Below are 27,995 nucleotides of genomic sequence, written 5' to 3'. Positions count from 1 at the left end.
CATCACTGCCCTATTCTGTTGTTGAGTCATATTTTCATGTGTTTCAAGCATGTTTGCCATAGGAAAATGCCATGGAAAACAGGTATGACAACTTGCTTTTTGTCTTTCATCTTGAGATGGAGGTTCAGCAGCCAAAAAGCTATGAATACATCAGCTGTATATTGGTGAACAAAACCACAGCAGGCGCAAAGGAAAATTAAGCTCAGCTCTACGTTTGACAAAAGAAAGCTGCTTCTCAAAAGATTAAATCCAGAGATCCAGATGGAAGCCTCAGCAGTTTTAAAAGAATACTGATAGGTGTGAGTCCCAACGGATTCTGAATCATTTGCAAAGAAGAAAGATAATCTTTAAATAATATCTCTTAAAAACTGGTGTCTTCCAAAGATGAGTGGATGAGAACTGAGAAGAAGCATGATTAATCTGGCAAGTTGCTCAATCACTTGAGATCTCCATGTCACTGGGCAATCTGTAAAAAAAAATAAGTGTGTGAAAGTGCCCAATTCATGCTGTTCACTTCTGGCCCACAGCCCTTTCTTTGGAACCAAGCCAGGAACAAAGATCTGGAGATTATTAATACAGGTAGGAGACAGAACAAAACCTTCTTCTTTTCATCAGAGGACATCTCCATTCATGGTCTCCATTCATTCTACTTCTAAGCTGGACTCTTGCCTGATCCATTCAATATCCCCACCCACAAATTGAGTGGAGAATTTCAAAAGGTCCCCAGTACCCAAAAATAAGGGAAGGACATGGGTTAGGATAGCAACTCATGACATTTGCCAAGGAGGCAGAATGGCCAGAAAGCACTTCTGCAGGCTACATCTGCTGCCTGCAATTCGGCAGTTCTAATCTCACCAGGCTCAAGGTTGACTCAGCCTTCCATCCTGGGTAAAATGAGGATCCAGATTATTGGGAGACTGACTCTGTAAACCACTTAGAGAGCCCTTCCTTCCTTCCTTCCTTCCTTCCTTCCTTCCTTCCTTCCTTCCTTCCTTCCTTCCCTCCCTCCCTCCCTCCATTCATCCATCCATCCATCATTTTCAGGCTGACTCTGCCCACTGCCAGCAGTTCGATTCTGACGGCTCAAGGTTAACTCAGCCTTCCATACTTCTGAGGTGGGTAAAATGAGGACCCAGATTGGGGCATGTTTAATTTATGCATGGTATGTTTGTGTGTGCGTCTGTTAGTTTATGGGGTTCTTTTAAAGCTTGTATAAATTTAAAGTTTTCTGATTATTTATGATTTGTTCTACTCTGTTGTGAGCCGCCCCGAGTCTTCGGAGAGGGGCGGCATACAAATCTAAATAATAAATAAATAATAATAAATAAAACAGGCACTTAGTGCTATAAAACACTGTAAAGTGGTATATAAGTCTAAGTGCTATTGCTATTTTGTTACCTGAGCCAAAATACAAGATGGCCTCACAGCATCTCCACCACTCCAAATTAACTAATTGCTAAACATAACTTCGAGAATAATACAGACTAGATTCCATCACTTCTCTTTAGCACAGAAAATGTGTGTGACCTTGGAGAAACTCAAGCAATGTTATGTTTTTCTTCTCAAGAGTTAATGTTGCAGCACACATATAGAAAACCCTCCAAACAATTATTGGCTGTGTGGCCACAACTAAAACAGCCAATGAAATCCTAGGCTGCATTAATAGAGGAACAGACTCCTTTACAAAGTACGGCCACACTTGGAGTATTGCATCCAGTTTTGGCCACCACAATATCATGTTGAGACTCTGGAAAGAATATAGAGAAGTGCAACAAACATAGTTAGGGGGCTAGAAGCTAAAACATATGAAGAAGTGGGTATGCCTAATGTAGTGAAAAGAAGGAGGGGCTGCAATAGCAGTGTTCCAGTATTTGAGAGGCTGCCACAAAGATGAGGGAGGCAAACTATTTTCCAAAGCACCAGACAGCAAGAGAAGAACCAATGAATGGAAACTAATAGCAATAGCACTTATATATCGCTTCACAATGCTTTACAGCCCTCTCTAAGCAGTTTACAGAGTCAGCCTATTGCCTCCAACAATCCGGGTCTTCGTTTTACCAACCTCAGAAGGACGGAAGGCTGAGTCCACCTTGAGCCTGGTGAAATTTGAACTGCCAAATTACAAGCAGCTGGTACACAGCAGTAGTAGCCTGCAGTACTGCACTCTGACCACTGTGCCACCATGGCTCATAATCAAGGAGACAAGCAACTTATAGGTAATGAGAAATGTTCTAAAATGAGAATAATGAACCAGTGGAAGGGTTTGTCTCATCAGAGGTTGTGGGTGCCTCGTCACTGGAGGTGTTGAAGGGAATGGACAGCCATTTCTCTGAAATGTTATAGACCAGGAGTGTCAAGCTCACAGCCTCTCTAGGAATCTCCTGGGAGGAAACAAGGCCGGAAAAGGCATGGAGAAACCTCCATGGGGCCTCTCTTGGAAACTCCTGGGAGGAAACATGACCTCCACCCTCCCTGTGGTTTCCCCAGTCGCATGCATTATTTGCTTTTACATTGGTTCCTATGGGGAAAATTGCTTCTTCTTACAAACTTTTCTACTTAAAAACCTGGTCACGGGACAAATTAAGTTCGTAAGTAGAGGTACCACTGTATAATACCTGATGACAACATGTCATCATGAGTTTGACACCCCTGGAATAGAATCTCCTCCTCAAGCAGGGGATTGGATTAATGGGCCTCCAAGGTCCGTTCCAACTCGGTTAGTCTATGTTTTATATTTCATCCCAACCTCATATGCCGGATTGAAACAGGAAGCTGTTCCAGGCAATTGCCTTAATATCAGCGTCCCCCACAGTGTGTTACCTTGGCATTCAGTAAAACGTTAGAGCTTTTAACTGTTAGGTTTAATTAAAAAGCAAGGGAAAATAGCCTGCTGTTCAAACTCATTTATTTTTCAAGGATGTTTCAGGACCACACGATCTTCCCTTGATAGAGAAGGGAAGGTGGAACCGTTGCAGCCTATCATTTTTGAAACATGTTCAGAAAACAGGGAAATAAAAGTGAGATAAAATAATATACAGAAGCCTTACACAGTAGAGAGGAGGGCAGAGAATAACTCACCAGCTTGCATTTTGTTATCAGAGGATAATCAGAACTACAGGGGAAAAAACAATTGCTGCCAACCTGCCTTCCATTGAGGACCTGTATATTGCATGAGTCAAAAAGAGGGCTGTGAAAATATTTACTGACCCCTCGCATCCTGGACATAAACTGTTTCAACTCCTACCCTCAAAACGTCACTACAGAGCACTGCACACCAAGACAACTAGAAAACAAAAACTGTTTTTTCCCAAACGCCATCACTCCGCTAGACAAATAATTCCCTCAACACTGTCAAACGATTCACTAAGGCTGCATTTATTTATTTGTTTGTTTGTTTGTTTGTTCAATTTTTATGCTGCCCTTCTCCTTAGACTCAGGGTGGCTTACAACATGTTAGCAATAGCACTTTTTAACAGAGCCAACATATTGCCCCCATAATTTGGGTCCTCATTTTACCCACCTCGGAAGGATGGAAGGCTGAGTCAACCTTGAGCCGGTGATGAGATTTGAACCGTTGACCTACAGATCTAAAGTCAGTTTCAGTGGCCTGCAGTACAGCACTCTACCTGCTGCGCCAACCCTGCGCAGGTCATCTAGTCCAACCGCCTGCCCAAGCAGGAGACTCTACACCCTTTCTAACAAATGGCAGTTCAGTTTCTCCTTGAATGCCTCCAGTGATGAAGCTTTCACAACTTCCAAAGGCAATCATTGGTTGATTGTTTTCACTGCCAGAAAATTCCTCCTTATTTCCAGGTTGAATCTCTCCTTGATCAGTTTCCATCCATTATTCCTTGTCTGGCCTTCAGGTGCCATGGAAAATAGCTTGACACACACCCCTCCTCTCTGTGGCAGCCCCTCAAGTAGTGGAAGACTATTATCATCTCTACCTTGGTCCTTCTCTTCACTAGACTAGCCATGCCCAGTTTCTACAACTGTTCTTCATGTGTTTTGACCTCCGGGTCTCTTTGTCCAACCCTGGCCCCCTGCCCAAACAAGAGACCCTACATCAATCTCTTCTTAAAAGTTCCAATGAGGAAGCTCCCACAACTTCTGAAGGCAACTTTTGTTCCATTGGCTGATTGTTCTCGTTGTCAGAAAATTCCTCCTTATTTCCAGGTTCAATCTCCCCTTGTTCAGTTTCCATCCATTATTCCTCGTCTGGCCTTCAGGTGCTCTGGAGAATACTTTGAACCCCCTCCTCCCTGTGGCAGCCCCTCAAATACTGGAAGAAGTAAAGAATCCCAGAAAAGCCTCAGATGTTTTCCTAGCTTGAAAGTGACAAGGGCCCATTTCAAAAATCCTGCAAGGATTAAACAAGGAAACACCTTGATTCAGGTGAAATCAAAGCTGCAAGGGAAAGCGTGTTTTGACAAGCACATCAAATGAGGGTGTTGGTGAAAGAGACCATAAATAATCCATGCTGGGGAAGTGTGCTCCCATCCAACTTTGCCCAAGGGTTTACACATTGGTGGGAAACACTCAGCTACTGTGGTTTCCACATTTCAGGTATTCATACATTTCCTATGCTCCCCCCCCCCCCAAAAAGCAGTGTTGTGTCACATTTGCTCAGTTTCCCAATCTAAACCAGCCACCTCTCTAGACCAACAAGTGCTGAAAAGAAAACGAGGAAGATTTGAAGTCTAATGTTCAAGACAATGAAGACGGAGATGCATATCTCTCAAATTGATTCAACCTGAACAGAGATTGATGGTTTAAGTTTGGGAGGGGGGATTTATTAAAATTTGGGGAGTGATCACTGAGATCACATCTGAGGCTTTGAGGGAGCCTTGGCCTCGGTGGTGCAGTGGTTAGAGTGCAGCACTGCAAGGTACTTCTTCAGTTTGGCAGATCAAATCTCAGTAGATAGGGGAATAGGGGAGAATTGGGTTTGCCAAATTGGGAACTTTACCGCCTAGCGCAGGTTGCAGATGGAGCCATATCTGCTCGCACATGAGCTGTTACCATAGCTCAACTCCACTGTGCATGTATGTGTTAGACAGGCTGATTTTCGGCTCACCCAGAGGCTCTGGGACGGCTTCTGGAGAGTCTCTGGTCTGATGGGGAGGATATTTTTGCCTCTGGAGCCTGGGGAGGGCAAAAACAGGCCCACCAAGCCCACCAGAGTTTGGGAAATGGGCTGTTTCAGCTCTCTGGGGGGACAGGGGAGGTCATTTTTGCCATCCCCAGGCATTGAATTATGGGTGTGGGCACTCACGCATGCACAATAGCACACGAACATGCGCTTTCAGCACCTGTGGGAAAAAAAGGTTTGCCATCACTGATCTAGCATCACTACCATTACATTCAGGTTCCCAGATGGTTCTCTTCCATAGAAGCATTAATTTACCCAAATGCTCTAGATATAGGTAAAATCATAACATAAGACCAACTCCTGGATGAAAAGGATCAACTAATCTCAAAACAAATATTACAGGAGTAGCCAGTCCAAATTAAAGGAATAGCCAGTCCAAATTAAAGGAATTAATTTGGACTGGCTACACTACTTGCAGATTAAATCTAAATGCAACGAGGACAAAATTAAACATGGATTTCAGAAAAACAAACATCTTAGATAAACGTCTCCTAGGTACAGATGAAAAAATAATCTCCAAATTATATAATTTTCTGTTACAATATGAGCTCCTGGGGGAGGAAGTAAAAGGCAACATGATCGCGTGGGCCCAACATTTCAGTTGTCCCATAAACCTTAAAAAAATGGGGTAAAATCTGGACAACCAATGACAAGCTAATTTTGGCAACAACTTATAGAGAGAATATTTATTATTCTCATTATTCTGTGAGCCACCCCGAGTTCTCGGAGAGGGATGGCATACAAATCCAAATAAATAAATAAATAAATAAATTTATAAAATGTTCTACCAGTGGCAACCTTCCCCCAGCATGCCAACACATTTAATAAACTTGTGGACAAAAATAAGGAAGGAGTATTAGGCATGTTTGACACCTTGAGTTATTACATACAGACAGATAGACAGGAGATAGAGTGTAAAGGGAGGGAGGGAGGAGAGAGAGAGAGAGAGAGAGATTATCTAATCTAATAATTCAAATTAGGCAGTTTGTCTCTGAGTTTTTAAAAAATGCAAGATGTATTTTGTGCAAACCTAATAGGGAGATTTTGCAGGAGGACAGGTGAGGGCATTCTGGTAAATAGACATTTCATAGCTGGGAAAAAGTTCCCACGAGAGCTGTATGGTGAATTCACTCATGGGGCCACATTTGCAAGAGCACCCAGCACTCAAACATCCCAGTGTAATTAGTAGCAAAAGAAAAAGAAAGGGGAAAATGATGAAGAATATCTTATTGTAGCTGAAAAACTGTCTAGTAGTTCAACTTTTGTGTAAAGATAAAAGCCCAAGAAGATAAAGTTGGGGCTGTGGTCAAAGTTACAGTTAGCAGCATTTGGATAGCAGCCGGTAGACAGCTCAATCAATTTAGCTTCCACAACTGAGATGCTTCGAATTTGTTTGTTTGTTTACTTACTTAGACAAGTATGTATTGGATAACAGATACAGTGTTCCTTCGATTTCCGCGGGGGATGCGTTCCGAGACCACCCGCGAAAGTTGAATTTCCGCGAAGTAGAGATGCGGAAGTAAATACACCATTTTTGGCTATGGACAGTATCACAAGCCTTCTCTTAACACTTTAAACCCCTAAATTACCATTTCCCATTCCCTTAACAACAATTTACTCACCACTATTACTGGTACTCACCATTGAATAAGACACTTAGTGATCCTGATATTTATAAACATAGTTATTTATTAACTATATTTTTTTTTTGTTATTTATTTGCAAAAATTATTAGTTTGGCGATGACATATGACGTCATTGGGCGGAAAAAACCGTGGTATAGAAAAAAACTGCAAAGTATTTTTTAATTAATATTTTTTGAAAAACCGTGGTATAGGCTATTTGTGAAGTTTGAACCCACGAAAATCGAGGGAACACTGTATAGATACCTGTATAATCATACAGTATTAAACATGATTATTAATGCATGAAATGCATATGAATAAAATGGGACATTAGGAAAGGGATGGTAGGCATATTGGTTCATTTATGCACACCCCTTACAGACCTCTTAGGAATGGCATGAGGTCAATGGTAGACAGCCTAAGGTTAAAGTTTTGGGGGTTTAGGGAAGAAGCCACAGTGTCAGGTAGTGCATTCCAGGCATTGACCTGTTTGTTTGTTTGTTTGTTTGTTTGTTTGTTTGTTTGTTTGTTTGTTATTAAAGTTTGAAGGGACCTTGTAGGTCATGTAGTCCAACCCCTACTCAAGCAGGAGTTGCTACACCATTTTGGAGATATGGCAGTCCAGTCTCCCCTTGAAAGTCTCAAGCATTGGAGCTATCACAACCTCCACAGGCAAGCTGTTCCACTGGTTGATCGCTCTCATGGTCAGAAAGTTCCTCCTTATTTCTAGGTTGAATCTCTACTTGATCAGTTTCCATCCATTATTCCTTGTCTGTCCTTCTGGTGCTTGACCCCCTTGGAAAATAACTTGACCCCCTTCTCTCTGTGGCAATCCCTCAAGTATTGGAACACTGTTATCATGTCACCCCTGGTCCTTCTCCAGACTGTCCATGCCCAGTTCCTGCAACCGCTCTTCAGATGTTTTAGTTTCCAGTCCCCTAATCATCCTGGTAGATCTCCTCTGCACTGTCTCTAGAGTTTCAATGTCTTTTTTGTAGTGTGGTGACCAAAACTGGATGCAGAACTGTTGCTGAAGTCGTTATTTCCTGCAATCAACAAATACATAAATCATGGTCCTTTATCTGTACCTATCCATCTGCTTAAAAGAAGATCTGTTGATTCAGTCCAAAGCCAGGATTTAACTTCACCTTGTTGCTAGTCATGTATGTCCACTCACAAGCGGCCAAAGGTTTGGATTACACAGGGACACAGCGTTTTGTTTGATTTTGACTTGACATGTAGAAGGTCACACACAGAAGTTTGGAAGCCATGCTATGTGAACCAGCCCACTGTGGCTTTTTTCAACCACCATGGTTAAAAGAAACTATGGTTCAGCGTATTATCTCTAGACAGTGCGATACTCTGCAGAAATGCACTTAAGGGGGCAAGAGTTTGTACATCTCTAGAGTCAGGGATCAGACTAATTTTTTATTTTTTTTGCTTAGGATGCAAAACAAGAGAAGCCATGTGATTGTCAACTGGGACCAGGAAATATCAAGAATTTTGCTGTGTGTATTGAGGAGGGGAAATTCACTCCATTATTAAGCCACCTGGAGCAATCAGAGGAAAAGGTGGAGTAAAAATGCAGTAGCATCAATTAATTTTTAAGAACTGCTTGATTTGGAGTAATTTCTTTGTAAGTTGATAGACGGTGCATATAGTCCTCAGAGAAATCCAATTAATAAAATAATAATAAAATAATAAAATAAAATAAAATATTACCAACCATGTCATTGCCTTCTTCCATGATGATTTTTTTTTTTTGACTTTCCAATAAAGCCTGCCAAGATTACCATAGATTTGAAGCAGAATTTGGCAATCTTAACTGAATGGACCAAATGTGCAGAGAAGTTTTACTTATTCTCAATGGCCAATTAAATAGGAGACTGTATTATTGGAATGTTTTATGACAGAGGTAAATTAAGATCCCGTTATATCCTCCTGACTGGACCTTCTATTTTATTTTGTTTTGCTAAGAAGCTGCCCAATTCAAGACAGCTCTGGACCAGGGGTGAGTTCCTACCAGTCAAGTCCATTGCACTGTCTGATGTGCAATTTGGGCACGATGGCACCTGTGCTCTTTGCCTATCTATGCGCGCCAAGCTTTTTTCCTAATTTCTGGCTGTCTGAGCATGCGCAGAAGGAAAACCGTCCCTCTGCGCATGCATGGAAGTGAAATTTCACTGGGGACATGCGGGCACAAGCATAGCATCCCTCTGCGCATGTGAAACATCACAATGCGCACACAGCATACCGGTAGGAAGGTAAGAGGAACCCACCATGGACAACTTAGACTTAAAAATAAAAAAATCAGAGCAATAAAGGGAAAAATGCACATCCTGACATTAAAAACTAACACAATACACACAGGAATAACTGAGAGGGTCTCTGTAACCTCCCTACCTCAAGGCCTGGGAGAGAGGGCAGGTCTTCAAAGCATCTCAAGGGTGGAACTTCCTTAATTAGGACCAGGGAATTATTAGTTTTCTAAGCCAAAAATGCCAAAATGCTTGCAGCCCAACTGGTTTTCTCTTGACTACAAATAAGAAGGCATCTTTCCGTATCTCCGGTTCTGGGTGTCTTCTAAAATAAATTTGCTTCTTAAAACAAAATAAAACGGGAGCTATTATTTTTCCACAATTTAGAAACGAAACTCTTTTTTTAAAAACACTTCAAAATTGCATCTTTGTTTTTTGTTTTTTTGCAGTAACATCAATCCCGTTGGTTCATGCTCAAGCGAATCAACTAATTTTACTGTCTTTCCCCACCACAATTATTACTGTCCCTCCAGATATCTCCTCATCTTTATTGGTGCATTTGATTTCTGCTTCTCCTACCTCCCCTCCCCCCCCCCCCCGTGTTAAAATTTAATTCTGTTTAAAATATGACTTTCAAAGAAAACAGTGTTTGAAAGTTGGCCTCTGGAAAGCTCTGCTTTCTGTGATATGTTTCCTTGTTAAACTTTCATAGCCCATCCAATCCAGAAACGTATCTATTAGGGATTATCAAAGGGCAACATACAAAAGCAAATTACTATCTTGTTATACACATCTTAGCAGCCACTAGACTATTTTTCGCACAGACAGGGACGTATGGAAATCCCCCAAAAAGAGAACATGGTGATTTTAAAAAATGTTGGGTTGTGCAGCAATGTGTAGGCTTACCTTAGAATTACAGAACTGTCAAAAAAAACATCTTTACTGTGTGGGAAAAATTCTATAATTGGTTTTGGGGGGGAAAACAATAACAAGTAATCTCATAAAATTGCAAATATTAATATAATTGTAAATTAATAAAAGCAATAGACACGAATGCACAAATATCGCATGCCGAAGACATAGAAATGTTAAATGTAAATAGGTGTATGTGTTTTAGCTTTGTTTTTTGTATTCTTCTTTTATTATTTTAAAAACTAAATAAAATTATTTTTTTTTAAAAACGTCCATAGCCAATCACCGGGACCTACCCTTTTGCCTGCTGAGATTTTATGAGGTCAACCTGTGCAGTTTGCTTTGCTCTTTCTGAGTCACCTGGGCGGTGTTTGCAAAGGTGTGTCTGCCTCTCAAACATTCCCATGTCAACCGGGCTGCACTAAACGAAGAAGATAAACGACTCCTTCAGGTTGAGTGCAGCTAAAGTCCCAGGGATCGGCCTCATCCTGCCATTTTCCTGACAACAATCTTAAAGTGGTTTGCAGGTCCACTTTCACAGATTCTTTTTGGCTTTTCATTTCCCAATCTCGTCTACCACCATGGTTTCTTCTCCAGGTGTTAAATTAGCAAACTCCCCATAGTTCAAATAAACCTACTCTGTTGAAATCAACAACAGGGATTGGCTGAGCTGCTCTCCTCTCCCATTTTCTACTCTCCTCTTAAGATGTTGGAATAGAAGAAAGGAGTCAAGTTCATGTTCATTTATTTATTTACTTACCGTATTTTTCGGTGTATAAGATGCACCTTTTTCCTCCCTAAAAGAGGGTGATAATTAGGATGCGTCCTATACTCTGAATGTAGCTTTTTCCCCCCAGCCCTAACTAGCTGCTAACGATCTTTCCATCTCTTTGACTTTGCAAAGAATCTTTTCCAAGCCCTAAGTGTTTGCAGGGTTTTTTTCCATTGCTCTACTTGCTCCAAATGTTTCTTTCCAGGTGCTAATGATGTTCCCAGCTCTTACTGGCTTGCAAGATCTTTCATTGTTACTCTCTCAGAATAAAGTTTTCTTTTAAGCCCTTAACCAGGGGATAAAATAATGGGCTGAAGGTGACCAGACTAAGGACGCTAGCCAGATGAATACCTGGTAAGCAGATTCTTTTCCCTATTTTCCTTCTCAAAAACTAAGGTGCATCTTATACCCTAAAACATACGGTAATTTGGCTTATATGCTACTCAATCCTACAGGACTCAGGACAGCTCACAACAATAAAACAATACAGTAAAAAGTCAAATAGAGAGCCTCAGTGATGCAGTGGTTAGAGTGGAAGCTACTTCTGCTGATTACCGGCTGCCAGCAGTTTGGCAGATAGAATCTCAGTAGGCTCAAGGTTGACTCAGCCTTCCATCCTTCCGAGGTGGGTAAAATCAGGAGTGGGATGGGAATGAAGATTTTTGCAATATCCTTCCCTGCCACGCCCACCAGGACACACCATGCCCACCAAGCCATGCCCACAGAACCAGTAGTAAAAAATTAATAAATCCACCACCGCTTGAACCAAATATACACAGACCACGGAGAGAATCAGTATTAAAATGCCGATGCACGCGCAGTTCTGCGTAACTGGCGGGTGGGCGTAGGCGTCCTGGAGAGACTTTGCTTCTGTGCATGCTCAGAGGATGCACATGAGAGATTTTGCCAATTTTTTTTTTAATGCTGAAATCTCATGCGCGGCATGTCCTCTCACAATATTTTGCTTCCTGCGCATGCGCAGCAGCAAAATCTCGGTAGGACATGCATGCACGCATGCCGGTCACCCAGAGCTGCACGTGCATTGCGCCAGTAGCAGCCTGGGGGGAATGTATTAAATTCACGCGTGAATGAAGAGGCGAGACATGGGAACAGTTCAATGCCTTTATAGTCTGTTCTGCCGGACTCTCTGGCAGGAGCCTCCCAAAAATTAAAGGGTACAAATTGCAGACACACACACGTTTGAAAATTCAAAACGATGTTCTTTATCACAAAATTCAAAATAAACTAAGCACTCTTTTTGTATTTCAAAGAGCACTCGTCCCAAAACAACCTGGTAGTTTGTACAAGTCCCTTATCAGTTCGTAAGTACTTAGCTTGTAGCTGAGAAGAAAGTCACAGCCCTTCTTCTTCCACGAAGTGAAACACACTTTGCTCTGCTTTGGTTTCAAAGTGGTGAAAAGTCAACAAACAAAGGCCGTAGTCAGGAAGACATTCATGAAACACAACGATCAGATAATTCTCCACAATGGCCAAACCCACACACCGCTATTTATAGCGGCAGCACTAATTGCAGCAGCCCCACCCAACCACAGGTGGCCTCATTTTCTCTTGTAATAATCCTTTAGTTGTTGCTTCCTATGCATCACTCTACGCATGCGTGGATGTGTCATTAATTCTTGTTCAGAATCCAGAGATGAAACAGATGATTGATCTCCTCCTGGGCTCTCTGCCAAACTCCCCTCTTCCCTGTCACTCACGCTTCCTTGGTCAGAGGAGACTTCGTCGGCAGATTCCACTGGAAGCAAAACAGGCCTGCAGCATGTGGATGTCTCCCCCCACATCCACCTGCACATTCCTTGGGGCAGGAGCTGGGCCAGAGCTAACCACAACAATAGTCTATTAGCTAGAACTAATATGGACTGCCGGCAGGCTGAAGGAAAGCCGCTTTTAAGGGCTGGCCACTGACAGCAGTTTATTTCTCCCGCCGCTAGATTAGCCAATCAGTGGCAGCTATGCAAATACGTATGGCATGCATCAGTAATGGGCAGCCAAACTTTTTACTGCCATGCGGTGGGTGTGGCTTATTTTGTGGGTGTGGCTTAAGGGTCATGTGACTGGGTAGAAGTGGCTTGCGGGCCATGTGACCAGGTGGGAGTGGCTTGAACCATCATCATCGTTCAAGTAAACTTACAACCTTACCAGTGGGCTATGAATGTTTGTCGGGTGGTGGGCACAATTCACAAAACATTTGTTTTATGTTGTGTGTATCTTTATATTGTAAAAAATCAATTATTTTTTTATTTTTATTTTTTTAATGGGATGACAATTTGCTTCAAATTTCCTGCACTCTCCTTCCTGGGTCACACACACACACACACACCACCTCAGCTTGGGTAGCTAGGCGAATGGGTGCTGCCAGGAGCATAAATGCTTCTAGCGCCGCTTCCACCCATGCCTTCTGCTTGCACCTCAGGTGGGAGGTGGAGCCAGGCAGGAGAGAAGGAAGCTCATTCGAGGCCAGGAAGGAGGAAAGAGGAAAAAAGCAAGGAGCCCAGACAGAGCAGCAGCAGAGGAAAAAAGGAGAGCCAAGCTGAATAATTCAGGAAGTGACAGCCGCCAATCAGCTGGAGCTGCGCACACATCTTCATTTCTGCCGGTGGAACTGCGTTCCACCCCATCCTGCCTACTGCCCACCCCTGGCATGCATGCAGTGAAGGACTGCCAATTTTTTTACTACCACGCTGTGGGCGTGGCTTATGCAGGACGCCCTGCATTTTCTTTCAACATCTTTCAGTGGAAATTGGACACTCTGAGTGGAGCTCCATTTTTGCTACCCCACTGCGTTTCCTCCCCTCCCCATCCGGGCAGCAACCCACCCCTGGTACATCAGTACGTAACAGAATGGGCTTGACTCCAATTCAGAGTTGCATTCAGACATTCTTACTGCCGTTTACCCAAAGCTTGCAAAATTCTGCTGCACAAAGAACAACCCTTGGAGGGAAACCTTCTACTTCAACTTTCTTCTGTTATTTCACACCTTTCTCAACCTCTGGCTCTTTCTAGATGTAAATCTGAGACGTCCCAATCCATTGAGAGGATGCCTCCAGCTGTGTCATATGCTAGGAGAGCCAAGACATAAGTTGTGTGGCGCATTTTTTGAGCTGGGTACCAAAACGCTGCGGTTTCTTTGCTTTGCTTTCACAACCAAAACTTCAAGCCCAAACTATGTGCTAAAGTGGGTGGGTGTGGAGCTGGTAGCTGAGGACATCTGAGAGGGCCAGGTCAGGGCATGTCCTTGTATCAAACAGGATTCTGGTAGAGAGGAGGGAGGGGCACCATATTCTGCACCTGTTGTCCATATACTCAACATTTGAAAAAAAAAAGAGAGTCAATATTGACATACAGTTCCTTGGCTAATAAAATACCACCATCATTTGAAAATCCACTAAGTTATGGTATTACAGGGCAGAAACATAGGCTGTATTCAGGCGGGGATTGCTACTTACTGCCACTACCAATGCACAGCTTTGAGATTTTGCTTCTGTAAATGTGCAGGAAGCAAAATTTTGCAAGAGGATGTGGGGGCAGTGCAGGAAAGTGTGCATGCATGGGGAGGGAGGGAAGGGGTGTGGGGCACGTGTGCGCATGCTAGCACATCCGCACACACCCCTTTTGGCCCGTGAACCAAAAAAGGTTCGCCATCAGTGCCCTATACCATTTCATGGTTGTCCAATCTCGCCTTAAAAACCTCCACAACTTCTAGAGCAAGGGGTGACTTAAGAGCCGGGGGTGGCGCAGCAGGTAGAGTGCAGTACTGCAGGCCACTGAAGCTGACTGTAGATCTGCAGGTCAGCAGTTCAAATCTCATCAGCGGCTCAAGGTTGACTCAGCCTTCTATCATTCCGAGGTGGGTAAAAAGAGGACCTGGATTGTGGGGGCAATGTGCTGGCTCTGTTAAAAAGTGCTATTGCTAACACAAATCCCAGCGACCGGTTAGGTCCCACAGAGTTGGCCTTCTCCAGGTCCTGTCGACAAAACAATGCCGTCTGGCGGGACCCAGGGGGAGAGCCTTCTCTGTGGCGGCCCCGACCCTCTAGAATCAACTCCCCCCGGAGATCAGGACTGCCCCCACCCTCCTTGCCTTTCGCAAACTCCTAAAAACCCACCTCTGTGGTCAGGCATGGGGAAATTGATTCCCCTCGGCCGTCCCATTTTATGTATGGTTTGTTTGGGTTGTATGATTGTTTTTAAATTAAGGGTTTTAACTGTTCTGTTTTTAATCATTGAATTTGTATTGTGTATTGTTGTTGTGAGCCGCTCCAAGTCTTCAGAGAGGGGCGGCATACAAATCTAATTAATAATAATAATAATAATAATAATAATAATAATAATAATAATAATAATAATGTTTTAAGCCGCCCTGACTAAGGAGAAGGGCGGCATAAAAAATTGAATGAATGAATGAATGAATGAATGAATGAATGAATGAATGAATGAATAAATAAATAAATAAATAAATAAATAAATAAATAAATAAATAAGTTATTTCACTGATGAGTTGTTATAATTGTTAGGAAATTCCTCCTTAATTTGAATGGTCTCTTTGATTAGTTTCCATCCACTGCTTCTTGGGCTGCCTTCAGTTGCTTTGGAGAATAGGTTGACCCACTCTTCCTTGTGGCAGCCCCTCATATATTGGAACACTGCTATCAAATCATCCATAGTTATTTCTTTCATTAAACATAGAAACATAGAAGATTGACGGCAGAAAAAGACCTCATGGCCCATCTAGTCTGCCCTTATACTATTTCCTGTATTTTATCTTAGGATGGATCTATGTTTATCCCAGGCATGTTTCAATTCAGTTCCTGTGGATTTACCAACCACGTCTGCTGGAAGTTTGTTCCAAGGATCTACTACTCTTTCAGCAAAATAATATTTTCTCACATTGCTTCTGATCTTTCCCCCAACTAACCTCAGATTGTGCCCCCTTGTTCTTGTGTTCACTTTCCTACTAAAAACACTTCCCTCCTGAACCTTATTTAACCCTTTAACATATTTAAATGTTTTGATCATGTTTCCCCCATTCTCTTCTGTCCTTCAGACTATACAGATTCTAAACAACAGAAGTTAGTGTTATTGCTGAGAAGGATGAAGGATGTGATGGAAAGGAAATTTATGGGCGTGGTATTGGTGAGTGAAGCAGGAGATCTTTCTATTGTTTAAAGAGTTGGCTTGTCTCCGTTCAGCCTTGCCTTTGGGCAACGAGAACCCAACATTTTCCAAGCTCCTTATGTTTCAAAAAATAATGCACGGCCTATGCGTGAGTCACCATCTAATTCAAGAAGGTCAATTCATGGAGACGGCATGAGGCCATCCCTACCCATGTGGTAGAATCTGGATGATGAACAGTTGAAGGAACTGAATATGTCTAATGAAGAGAATGACTAGGGCAATGATAGCAAGCCTATGGCACATGTACCACAGATGGCACGCGGAGTCATACCCGAGGGCACGCAAGGCTTTGCCCTGTATCAGTTCCAGCACGCATGTATGCACTGGCCAGCTGATTTTCAGCCATTTTTGTTCCCCCCAGGGTTCAGGAAAGCCTCCTGGGGCGAAAAACTGCCCAACAGCCAAACCGGAAGTTTATTTCCAAACTTCTTATTGGCCCATTTGGCCATTTTTTGCTCTCCCCAGGCTTAAGAAGGCCTTCCTGAATCTTAGGGAGAGCAAAAAACAGCCCAACAGGCCAACCGGAAGAGTGGAGCTTCAGTGAGGCCTGTGCGCATGTGTGTGGGGTATAGTGTTGGGGTTGTGCACATGCATGGGGGTGTGCATTGCATTGTGGGTGTCGGCATGTGTGCACACACTGACGCACAAGCATGCACCCTTTTGGCACCAGAGCTAAAAGGTTCGCCATCAATGGACTAGTGTGTCACGATAGCTGTATCTTTCAGGACAGTGATACCTCTACTTACAATTGCCTCTACTTATGAACTTTTCTAGATAAGAACCTGGTGATCAAGATTTTTTTGCCTCTTCTCAAGAACCATTTTCCACTTACAAACCTGAGCCTCCAAAACTGTAATCAGAAAAGGCAGGGAGAAGCCTCTGTGGGGCTTCTCTAGGAATCTCCTGGGAGGAAACAGGCCCGGAAAAGGCAGGAAGAAGCCTCCATGGCCTCTCTAGGAATCTCCTGGGAGGAAACAGGGCCGGAAAAGGCAGGGAGAAGCCTCCGTGGAGTCTCTCTAGGAATCTCCTGGAAGGAAACAGGGCCTCCACCCTCCCTGTGGTTTCCCCAATCGCACACATTATTTGCTTTTACATTGATTCCCATGGGAAAAATTGCTTCTTCTTACAAACCTTTCTACTTAAGAACCCGGTCACGGAACGAATTAAGTTCGTAAGTAGAGGTACAACTGTATTTGTGGTGCTGACTCAAAGAATTAATTTCACTTAATTTAATTACTTAGATTTATAAGCCGCCCTTCTCAAAAAAGACTTAGGGGGGGCATACAGCTATAAAAAGCAATATACAACAATAAACCCCCCCAAATTTAAAAACATTCATCCAAAGAAGAGGAGGTCAAACTATTCTGAGGTTCAGGACAAGACATAACAGATGGAAACTTCCCAAAGAGAGATCCAAAGTGGAACTAAGGAGAAATGTCATAACTGTGGGAATAATTTTCTTTATTTGTAAAATATATTGGCTATGCAATCAATTAATGACTTGATCACAGAAGTTGTGGATGCGCCATCACTGGAGGTTTTCAAGTAGAGATTGGACAACCCTTTGACCTGGTTGGTATGCTTGAGCAGTGGGTTGGACTAGAAGGCCTCCAAAGTCCCTATCAAACCAGGGTTCCAAATAGCATTGAAAATTAAATCAGAGTCCAAGACACAACATTCTTCAAAGTTCAAATTTATTAGCAGAGCCATGTTGGCACATCTGCGAGAAACCCGAATCTAAAGCTACGAGGGTTTCTCCACCCAGTTTAAAGTTTTATAATTGGATAGAGGGAAAAAAGAAAAAGAAAACCCCCCCAGAAGGAATGTAAAGTGTGTATAGTGATAGAAATAGATAGAGATATGGATAGTTATAGATATAGAAAAGAATAAACGTGATAGGGTACGTAAGGAGAATATAGTGAAGACATAGCAAGACTAGAGTTACTATATACTTAAATGTGATATTAATGGTAGATTAGATTGATAACTGAAAACTGTAGAGGAAATACAGTTTAACTTATTAGAAGGGATATAGAAATATAACATCAGTGCAGTCTTACTGTAAAAGAAAGGTTTAGAAGATTTTGGTTTTTGTTTGTTTATATGTGATGTTTGCATAGGTTTGTTTTGAAGTTTGTGGTTCAATGTTTTAAATGTATTTTTAATGTTTATATTCAATAAAAAATTATTTTAAAAATAAATAAAGTTCATTCCCTTGCTCTTACACTCATAAGTTCAGTCTCCTTCATGCCAACGTGCCCATTACTCCCATCAGCTTCCAGGCAGGGGTCGAACAAAGGATGACCTTAAGAATCCAGAAGGAATTTGTTATGGCTACATGATCTCTACTTCCCTCGTGCAGCAACCTCTCCCAAATTGCCACAGCACGAATACAGTCTAATGCATAATATGTTGCAGGCCAAATTCTCCAAATCAAAGGATGGTTATATCTCCGAGACCGCCTTCTGCCACACGAATCCCAGCGACCGATTAGGTCTCACAGAGTGGGCCTTCTCCAGGTCCCGTCAACTAAACAATGTCGGTTGGCGGGCCCCAGGGGAAGAGCCTTCTCTGTGGCGGCCCCGGCCCTCTGGAACCAACTCCCCCCAGAGATTAGAACTGCCCCTACTCTCCTTTAAAGCTCCTTAAAACCCACCTTTGTCGTCAGGCATGGGGGAACTGAGACATCTCCCCCGGGCATATACAATTTATGCATGGTATGTTTGTATGTATGTTTGTTTAGTAAATGGGGTTTTTAAAATAATTTTAAACTATAATTTCGATTTGTCATGAATTGTTTTGTTCTGTTGTGAGCTGCCCCGAGTCTGCGGAGAGGGGCGGCATACAAATCTAAATAATAAATAATAAATAATAATAAAATAAATGACAGCTGTTATTCTGTGTTCTGGACTGATATGGCATTCCACAAATATCAAACAAAAGCTACAGAAACCTAGAAGAGGCTGTCTTCCTGAACCTGACTCATAGACGACATTATGTTGTGTCTTCCCAATTTAAGAAAAGGTAGAAAGTAAGAACCTTATTTTGTTGGCCCAATATAATTAATTAAATATTCAGAATATAATTATTCTCCTTGTTTTGGGCACTTCTGCTTTAAAGCAGCCAGGCTGATCTGGTTGAGCCATTCTGAATGCCACCTCCTATGATGTTTTTATTCTGTTCAGGTTCTTGCATAACTCTTTGGAATTGGGACAGAACCATAAATCATAACTTGCCTCACCCATAAAGACACAAATGCACACCTGTCTGTTTCCAGGTGGGAAAGTATCAAATGTGTACAACTTTATTAGGCTAAAAATAAATAGAACAACTGAGTTGGAAGATACCTTGAAGGTCTTCTAATCCAACCCTCAGTTCAAGCAGGAAACTCGATATCATTTCAGACACATGGCTGTCCAATCTCTTCTTTAAAACCTCCAGTGTTGGAGCACCCACAACTTCTAGAGGCAAGCTGTTCCACTGATTAATTATTTTCACTGTCAGGAAATTTCTCCTTGGTTCTAGGTTGCTTCTCTCCTTGATTAGTTTCCATCCATTGCTTCTTGTTCTCCCTTCAGGTGCTTTGCAGAATAGGTTGGCCCACTCTTATTAGTGGCAGGCCCTTGAGTTTGAAGACTTCTATCATGTCATCTCTGCCCCACCCTCTTTCATTTACCTGTCACTAGACAAATCAAATTCCCGCAAACATTCTTCATGTTTTAGCTTCCAGTTCCCAAATCATCTTTATTGCTTTTCTCTGCACTCTTTCTCAACATCTTTTTATATCAAAACTGGATGCAACATTCCAAGTGTGGTCTTACGAAAGCATTAAAGTGGTACTCACACTTCACACAATCTTGATTGTATAAATAAGAGCACTCAGCAAAGCCTGGGGTGCAATTGCAAGTGCTGCAACAATGGTCCCAACCTGTGGCAGAACATTTTGTGCCTGCACAGGCCTTACCAGACACCTGTGGACACATCGCGTATGTTCTGTCTGGGTGCCCCCAGACTTCAACACCAACTGGAAAAAGCAGCCAGACACGCTGGTAAAATCAAAAGCACCTTATAGTTTGAAAAATAAACACAGAGAAAAACCTGTTCTTCCCAACAGGCAGGCTACGAGGCTTCACAGCAGAGTCCTGATGGCCAGACAATACAGCAGACTTCTTGCTGGCACACCCACCACTGTAGAGAATAAGACCCACACCTTTCCCCCCCAAGGTTTCAGTATTCAAAGTCACAAACCAGAATTCCAAGACGCCAAAGATCACAGCCAGGTCCCAGGACTCCCAAAGATAATACTCCACAAGCCAGGAAGGGTGGGTCTGCCTTTTCAGCCTTTCCAGAGAGCACCACACCCAAACCCAGCTGTTGCCTCTTTAGTGTTGAAAGTACCTGGCTAATTGTCCCCTTCGTTGTGTTGCTCTTCTCTGCCGTCGATTATTGCTTGTGCATTTTCATCTAAGGAATCCAGGCTGCTTGCTGGGGAGAGCTCCCTCTCGGGGGACTCTGGCTGTCCTCCCTCTCCCTCAGCCTGAGATTCCTCCTCCCCGTCTGCCTGAACCTCCTGTTCCTCATCCTCTCCCTCTGAGCAGGAAGCCGGCAGAGGATCAGCCGTTCCCTGAGGGGCCTCAGACGGAATCACAACAGCGTACAGCCCACAACCCACTAGATGTCAAGGTCCTCTTCAAACATTGTGGGTGGACATCATCATAAATAATGTTCCATTGTCAGATTTCAATTTTTGAACTTCTCACTTTGTTCTGCTCTGTTCTATTTCTCATAATTGGACCATTTCCCCTATTTGTACGGTGTTATTTGGGAGTGGGGGAAGCAGATAAATGGAGAAATGAGAAGAAACCATCAACCCACATTTGAAGATATTTGCTTCCTTTGAGAAATCTAATTCACCCTCACCCCTAAATATCCAACTGTTTTTCTTCATGTTAGCCCTTTCTTTCTTTCTTTCTTTCTTTCTTTCTTTCTTTCTTTCTTTCTTCCTTCCTTCCTTCCTTCCTTTCTTTCTTTCTTTCTTTCTTTCTTCCTTCCTTCCTTCCTTTCTTCCTTTCTTTTTCTCTTTCTTTTTCTCTTCTACCTCTGCAGCTGTCCTTGGCTTTGACTTCACAGCTCCTTGTTGTTCTTTCTGAACACATTCTTACCCTCAATTACCCCTTACCTGAAAATACCTGGGGTCAGCTCACCTGAACATTTCCCAAACGCCACCCTTTCTCCCTTGTTACCTCCAGCTCCTCCTGCCTGCCACTCCTGCTGGTTGTGAAAGTCTATGCAGGATCAGCTCCTCCTCAAGAAGGAAAGGGAGTGATCTGGGACACAGAACATTGCAGACCCCAAACTCAACCAGGTTGAATGGCATCTCCCCAGGGATTCAGCCAGGATTCTCCTTTCTAGCCCCATATCATTTAAAGCAACTTGCAACTTTGGCTGAAGAATTCTGGGAGTTGAAGTCTTAAAATTGCCAAGATTGGAGAGCCCTAATTTAAAAAAGTGATGGGCGGGGGAGTAAATCTCTCATAAGTATCGCATTTATACTGATGATGCTGGAATCTCCCAGAATAACACTGCAACAGATCTAAACCTTTGAGTTTCGCTCTGCTTAGTCATTTCTTCTGTTTGCAAGGAGGGGAAAAGTCAGAACAGGGGGGGATATCATCCAGGTGAGTGATACTTTGAAAATTTAGCTATAGGCAATTATATAAATTATCACTACATGCTAACATTGACCTGGGTTATAACCTGAAAAAAGGTGATAAATATGACCCAATCAAGTCATGTTAAAGCAAGAATAAGTATTTTCTTTGACAAAATCTCAATTTCACTTGAACTTTGCTAGTTTGGAGCACCTGGAATCTCACATCGCTGAGAAAAACCACCACCACCACATCCCTAATTCAGACATAATCCAGGATGACGATAGAAAGTGGCATTTTATTTAGTTTCATGATGAAACTAAGATACATATAATTAGCTTCTTTTGACAAAAGATTCATTTCACAATAGACCACAATCTACTCCCCCAAAGCAAAAACATTATTTCAGCTAATGGCTTTCTTTCTTTCTTTCTTTCTTTCTTTCTTTCTTTCTTTCTTTCTTTCTTTATTTATTTATTTATTTATTTATTTATTTATTTATTTATTTATTTATCTATCAGATTTGTATGCCACCCCTCTCCGCAGACTCGGGGCGGTTCACAGCAATAATAGTACAATGTAAACAAATCTAATATTTAAGTTAATTTAAAACCCCAATTTAAAAACCAATCATGCATACTAACATACCATGCATAAATTTTATAAGCCTAGGGGGAGGGAAAGTCTCAATTCCCCCATGCCTGACGACAGAGGTGGGTTTTAAGGAGCTTACGAAAGGCAAGGAGGGTGGGGGCAACTCTGATATCTGGGGGGAGTTGGTTCCAAAGGGTCGGGGACGCCACAGAGAAGGCTTTTCCCCTGGGTCCCGCCAAATGACATTGTTTAGTTGACGGGACCCCGAGAAGGCCCACTCTGTGGGACCTGACTGGTCGCTGGGATTCGTGCGGCAGAAGGCAGTCCCGGAGATATTCTGGTCCGGTGCCATGAAGGGCTTTATAGGTCATAACCAACACTTTTTTTTACCATTTATGTATAACTTACAATTGTTTACTCCAATTTTCCTCTCAGGAAGAACTGCCTTGGTCTTGGATGCTTGGCTCTTGAATTGATTTGTATTGTTCTTTATTTGTAATCTGGCCTTCCTCCCAAAGGAGCCAGTGAGATCTATTAAAAGAGAACAATACATTATTTAATTAAAAGCAGGGGAAGCAATAGTTTACAAATCTGTCATAACACAAGATACTAAGAATAACAAAAAATGCTATAATTAAAAACAAAGTTCAGCCAAAAGGTAGCCTGAAATTTGATCCATGAATATTTTGTTGTTGTTGTTGTTTTTGTTGTTGTTAGTTGCAAAGTTGTTTCTGACCCATTGCGACCCCAAGGACAAGGTTCCTCCAAGCCTTCCTGTCCTCTACCATCCCCCCAGTGTCTGCAACTGTTATTAAGTGTGAAAACCAGTGATAAATCACTTTTTTCAGTACCATTGTAACTACAAACAGTCCCTGTGTGAATGGTGTGAATTCCTGCACAGGAGAAGGAAACTTCTGGAGAAAGGCACGAGGCAAATTGAATGTGTTTACCTGATTCCCAGCTCCCTCCAAGATGGCTGCTTGCTATACCAATCTCCCCCTCACAAAATATATATACATGTAATATAAAGGGCTGTTTTCCCCTCCCACACTCCCCATCTTGGACCAGATAACGAAGCAGCTGCTGTTAAAGGCATTTAGCAGGCTCCCTTCACAGACCACCTGTGCAAATGGCCTGTGTGTTCCAGGCAAACACTTCCATTCTCTTAGGTCCTGAAAGCCATCCATTTCCACAGGTATTCCCTCAACCAGGTAAGGGAGACACACACACCCATCTCTAGTCCCACAAACCCCCTCAGTCTTAGCTTTGGCAACATATAAACAGAATATTTGAATCTGTTTCAGGTCCTCTCTGGCCTTTTCAAAGATCCCAGTTTTGTCTTTTCCTTCAGCTTTTCCAATTGTGAGGAGTTTCTCTCTCCCCCCCACACACATTTTTTAGTCCATTTGGACTTTTGGGAAGGAGAGATTGAGGTTTTCCCCGGAAGGGCTGCTAGGAAGACTGGTTGGTACCTTCACAAAATGGCTGCCAGGATGGATGAGGCTGGTTTCCATTTTCCCAGAAGGTAAAATAGGTAAAATGGCTTCCTGCCCTCAGTTCCAGCTGGGCAGTGTTTTTTCCCCTAAATATTAATTTGCTTTCTTTATTGAGAAGTGGAGCAAATGTAATGAAGCACCCTGTTATGATTAATTTCTTTTTGGTAGTTTCTATTTTCTAAGGCATTTTTATTTATTTGATTTCTATGCCACCCAACTCCCACCCAACTCTGGGTGGCTTACAACAAAAACATCTAAAAAACAGTTAAAGGGACAACTTAAAACCCCTTTCTAAAAAACATTCCTATCTTTTGTGGCGGGATATAGGTGTGCTATCCACTTCCTTGTGAAGGAAAGCAACTTTTCAGATTTTTAAATAATTAGTAACAGATGAAGAGGAAGTCTGCAGGTTTGCTTCAAAATATATCATTTATATTCTGTTACGTTGTGACCATCTAGAACAGTGTTTCCCAACCTTGGGAACTTGAAGATATCTGGACTTCAACTCCCAGAATTCCTCAGCCAGAAAATGCTGGCTGGGGAATTCTGGGAATTGAAGTCCAGATATCTTCAAGTTCCCAAGGTTGGGAAACACTGATCTAGAAAGATATTTACCTATGCTAAATTAAGCAATATCCCCTTTAGAACACCAAGCTTCAGGAGGCTTTCCTGAACCCTGAGGAGAGCAAAAAACAGCCCAACAAGCCTACCAGAAGTCTGGAGGCTTCAGTGAGGCCCATAAACCACGCGGGGGGGGGGGGGGGAGTTGTATGCATGCATGGGGGGAGGGCATTGCATTATGGGTGTGGGGATACGCTATCACACATGCATGCACCCTTTTGGCACATGAGCAAAAAAGGGTTCCCCATCACTGTCCTACTAAAATAAATGTGAGTCTAAATAGATAGGGCTCTGTTGAAAATGGGTCGTGTATTACGGTTGCTTTTAAGAAAGGCAGGTTCCCTGATGGTATTCATTAAAAAGAATAGAATGGACATTTAAATAGCTGATATGTTTTCACAGGAACGGGTGAGCTGCCTGCATTTGTCTAGTTGGCCATTATTCTTTAGAAACCTAAGATGCGTGCATAAGCACACCACGGTTAAGTCTTCCTTCCAATTTAACTATAGCTCATAAATTCATATACCAAAATGTCCTACCTGTTAGTGACTACTTCGCCTTCAACCGCAACAACACATGAGCACAAAATAGATTTAAACTAAATGTCAGCCGCTCCAAACTAGACTGCAAAAAATACGACTTCAGCAATAGAGTAATCAATGCTTGGCATGCACTACCTGACTCTGTGGTTTCTACTCCTAACCCCAAAACCTTTAACCTTAGACTATAAGGTCTGTAAGGGGTGTGGATAAGCACATCATTGTGCCTACTGTCACTGTCCTATTGTCTTCTATCCTTACTTATCTAATGTTTTATTTGTACAAATTACCATCCTATAATAGTTTGACAAACAAACAAATAAACAAACTATGCCTATCATCCCTGTACTACTGCCTTCATTTATCCATACAATGTTCCCTCAATTTCTGCGGGGGATGCGTTCCGAGACTGCCTGTGAAAGTTGAATTTCCGCGAAGTAGAGATGTGGAAGTAAATACACCATTTTTGGCTATGGACAAATCACAAGCCATCCCTTAACGCTTTAAACTCTTAAATTACCATTTCCCATTCCCTTAACAACCATTTACCATTATTACTGGTACTCACAATTGAATAAGGCACTTAGTGATCCTGATATTTATAAACATAATTATTTATTAACAATATTTTTTTTTTGTTATTTATTTGCAAAAATTATTAGTTTGGCGATGACATATGACATCATCGGGTGGGAAAAACATGGTATAGGAAAAAAAGTATTTTTTAATTAATATTTTTTGAAAAAACATGGTATGGGCTATTCGCAAAGTTCGAACCCGCGAAAATCGAGGGAACACTACTTTTTTTTTGCTCATGTTTATACAAACAATTACTATTCTGTACATTTGACAAATAAAATAAATAAATAAATGAAATAAAAATCTATTTTCCAAACTTGGCAACTTTAGGTAGTTCCAGAATTTTCTTGAAAAACACTGTTTTGGAAGCTGGTTTTCCTTCAAACTAAAATGCTTTGCTTCTCCATAAACCCAGGGCACTAGCCTTACAATCTGAGATTGTGGATTTTAACTCACACCAGTAGGGTCATTTCATTTTGTGTGACTTTTACCCCAGGCAGCATCTGATTATAATTCCCACAGTTTTAAGATTGACTTTTCCCTTCGATGATATTTGCCCATATTCCTTGTGATCCAAAGAACTGCATTTCAGGTGACTTCAATGGGCAGGTGACAGGATGGGGAGCCCAACACAAAATATTTGGAACCAGCAAACGTTGGAAGAAGTTGCCCTGGAGGCTCTTTGTGTATTTTGGACAGAATTACGGGCAAGGAGGCTGCATTCCACTTGCTGATAAAGGACTCCTGAAATAGAGGAGAGAGAGAAAGGGTGGGAGAAAAAAAGAGAACAGAACAGGTTAAGGCACTTCCTGAAATTAAAGTTAAAATTGAGAAAGGGAGTTTCCCTCCTGATCTCTCTCCCTCCCTTCCCAACCAAACACAAACACAAACCCAATCAGGTAGACTCAACTGGGCGTGGGTTTCACTCCAGGCCCCACCTCTACCTTTCCTGCAGGCCCAATGGCCTCGCCTGTTGGGAAATTGACTCAGGTCATGTGCTTCCACAGAAGGGCAGGTAACTTAGGGAAAAAAAGAGATCGAGGGGAAAAAAAGATTTTTTTTTCAAACCTAGGCTGGGTTCCTGCCATGATGTCAGAGGGAGACAAACGGACTGCCTGTTAAAATTTTATCCCCCAGTCAGAGCTGGGGAGAAAGAATCCACCTAAAATACAGGTACAACAGCAAACAGATTTTTCCCCCCTTTTGTTAAATGTTATTTGAATCTTAGCTACCTTCACCTTGTTCCCGTAGTTCTGGCTTTTCTGAGATTGACCTTTTTATATCTTCCCTTTGATCACTTGGGGAATTGGGGTTGTCCTTTATTTTGTAAGTTTTTGTGTTTGGCTTGTTTTATACTTTTTCTCTCTTTCTCTCCCCCCACTCTCTCTCCTTTTCTTTTTTTGTTTTGTTCTTCCTTCTCTCTTCCTCCTTCCCCCTCCCCTCTCTTCTCCTTTGCTTTTGATTGTAGCTGTTCCCCCCTCCTTCTGTGGTCATGACGGCTTCTTCTTCGCACAGTGACTGTTTGGTGGTCTTGTTTGGGGCATCCGCTGGTGGAAATGGGGCTAAGCTGGGGTCCGATGAGAGGGAACTAATTCTGTTGGTGTGGCAAGTTGTGGATCTTCCCAGCAAGAAGGTATGACTTCCCAAACTCTTCCTTACACCCCGTTGAGCAATTTGCAAAAAAGAGAAGGCGACCAAAAAAAAGAGAGAGAGGTGAAACCACTTAACCGAGATCCCTCTTTGCTCTCACTCAACCACCTGAGGGAGAATTTCTCTATCTGAGCAAACATATCCAGGGCTGGAATGAGCTTTGCTCGCCTCCCCGCAAACCTGGCTTGGGGGGGCCGGGCACTGCTGGGTTGGGAGAAAGCAGGGAGAAACTATTAAGTTTGGACAAGGCTCAGTTCAAAATTAAAGCCCAGTTCAAAATTTCCCTTGGAATTGGCCTGGAGACTCAAATCCAGATTACAAAAGCATGAGGTCTCCCCCCAACTCCCATGTTCTGGGTCAATAGAAACATTTTCACGTTTGAGAGACTCTAAAAGGCCCTTGCTTCTTGTAAATTAAAAAAAAAACCACAACCCAGCCTTTTAAACCATGTTTGGGATATTGAATATGTACCTTTTTGTGTTTCTGTGTTTGAAATCAGGTCTGCATGTTTGCTTGGGAATCTTGTCGCTTGATACGGGAATTAAACCGGAGTGGGAGGAAAACCTGTTTTATGCAACCCAGAAGAACTAGGCCCAATCCCCATGTTTTACTTTCTTCTTTTCCCCCTGCCTTAACCCACCCCAAAGTGAATTTCAAAGGAATAATTTGAAAAGAAAACAAGAGGGTTAGAAATTCAAGGGCTGCCCCTTCCCTCCCAGAATCCCTAAACCAAGTCCGTTCTGGTGGGATCGATCTGGTTTTACTCCCCTCTCCCACATTACAAGAATTGCAGCCAGCGATCTCTTTAAAATAATCTCTATTTTTTATGGGAAGACTGTGAATCTCCTTGAAGACCAAGGGGGAAGAGAGAGAGAGAGAGAGAGAAAATGAGATGGGAAGTTTGTGAAATTAGCAATTGCACCCCTCAGCCATCCCTTCCAATCTCAAAG

The 27,995-nt window shown here is 42.4% G+C and overlaps 1 protein-coding gene and 1 long non-coding RNA gene across 4 annotated transcripts in view; one reads left to right on the top strand and one right to left on the bottom strand.

Moving 5' to 3' along the window:
• Positions 1 to 332: 332 nt before the first annotated feature.
• On the bottom strand, positions 333 to 27,573 carry LOC139171942 (uncharacterized). The gene is made up of 4 exons (XR_011559824.1): positions 27,517 to 27,573; positions 25,852 to 26,139; positions 22,569 to 22,691; positions 333 to 466 (listed from the first exon to the last, which is right to left on the bottom strand). It is a non-coding gene; the product is annotated as an uncharacterized lncRNA (long non-coding RNA).
• Positions 26,376 to 27,995, top strand: part of ESRP2 (epithelial splicing regulatory protein 2) — an 80,607-nt gene continuing 78,987 nt past the window's right edge. For 2 of the 3 annotated variants that reach the window (XR_011559822.1, XM_070760463.1), the window contains exons 1-2: positions 26,376 to 26,568; positions 26,864 to 27,028. Coding sequence is in view for 2 of the 3 variants with exons in the window: in XM_070760463.1 (XP_070616564.1) it covers positions 26,888 to 27,028 (141 nt within the window). In the remaining variant the exon portion in view is untranslated. The remainder of the gene's footprint in view (positions 26,569 to 26,863; positions 27,029 to 27,995) is intronic. The other variant, XM_070760464.1, reaches the window with a different exon arrangement.

The sequence above is a fragment of the Erythrolamprus reginae genome, chromosome 9, assembly GCF_031021105.1.
Source record: "Erythrolamprus reginae isolate rEryReg1 chromosome 9, rEryReg1.hap1, whole genome shotgun sequence".
NCBI classification, from domain to species: domain Eukaryota; kingdom Metazoa; phylum Chordata; class Lepidosauria; order Squamata; family Dipsadidae; genus Erythrolamprus; species Erythrolamprus reginae.
The sequence above is the reverse complement of the archived record's forward strand: the minus strand, read 5'-3'. Positions and strand labels throughout refer to the sequence as shown.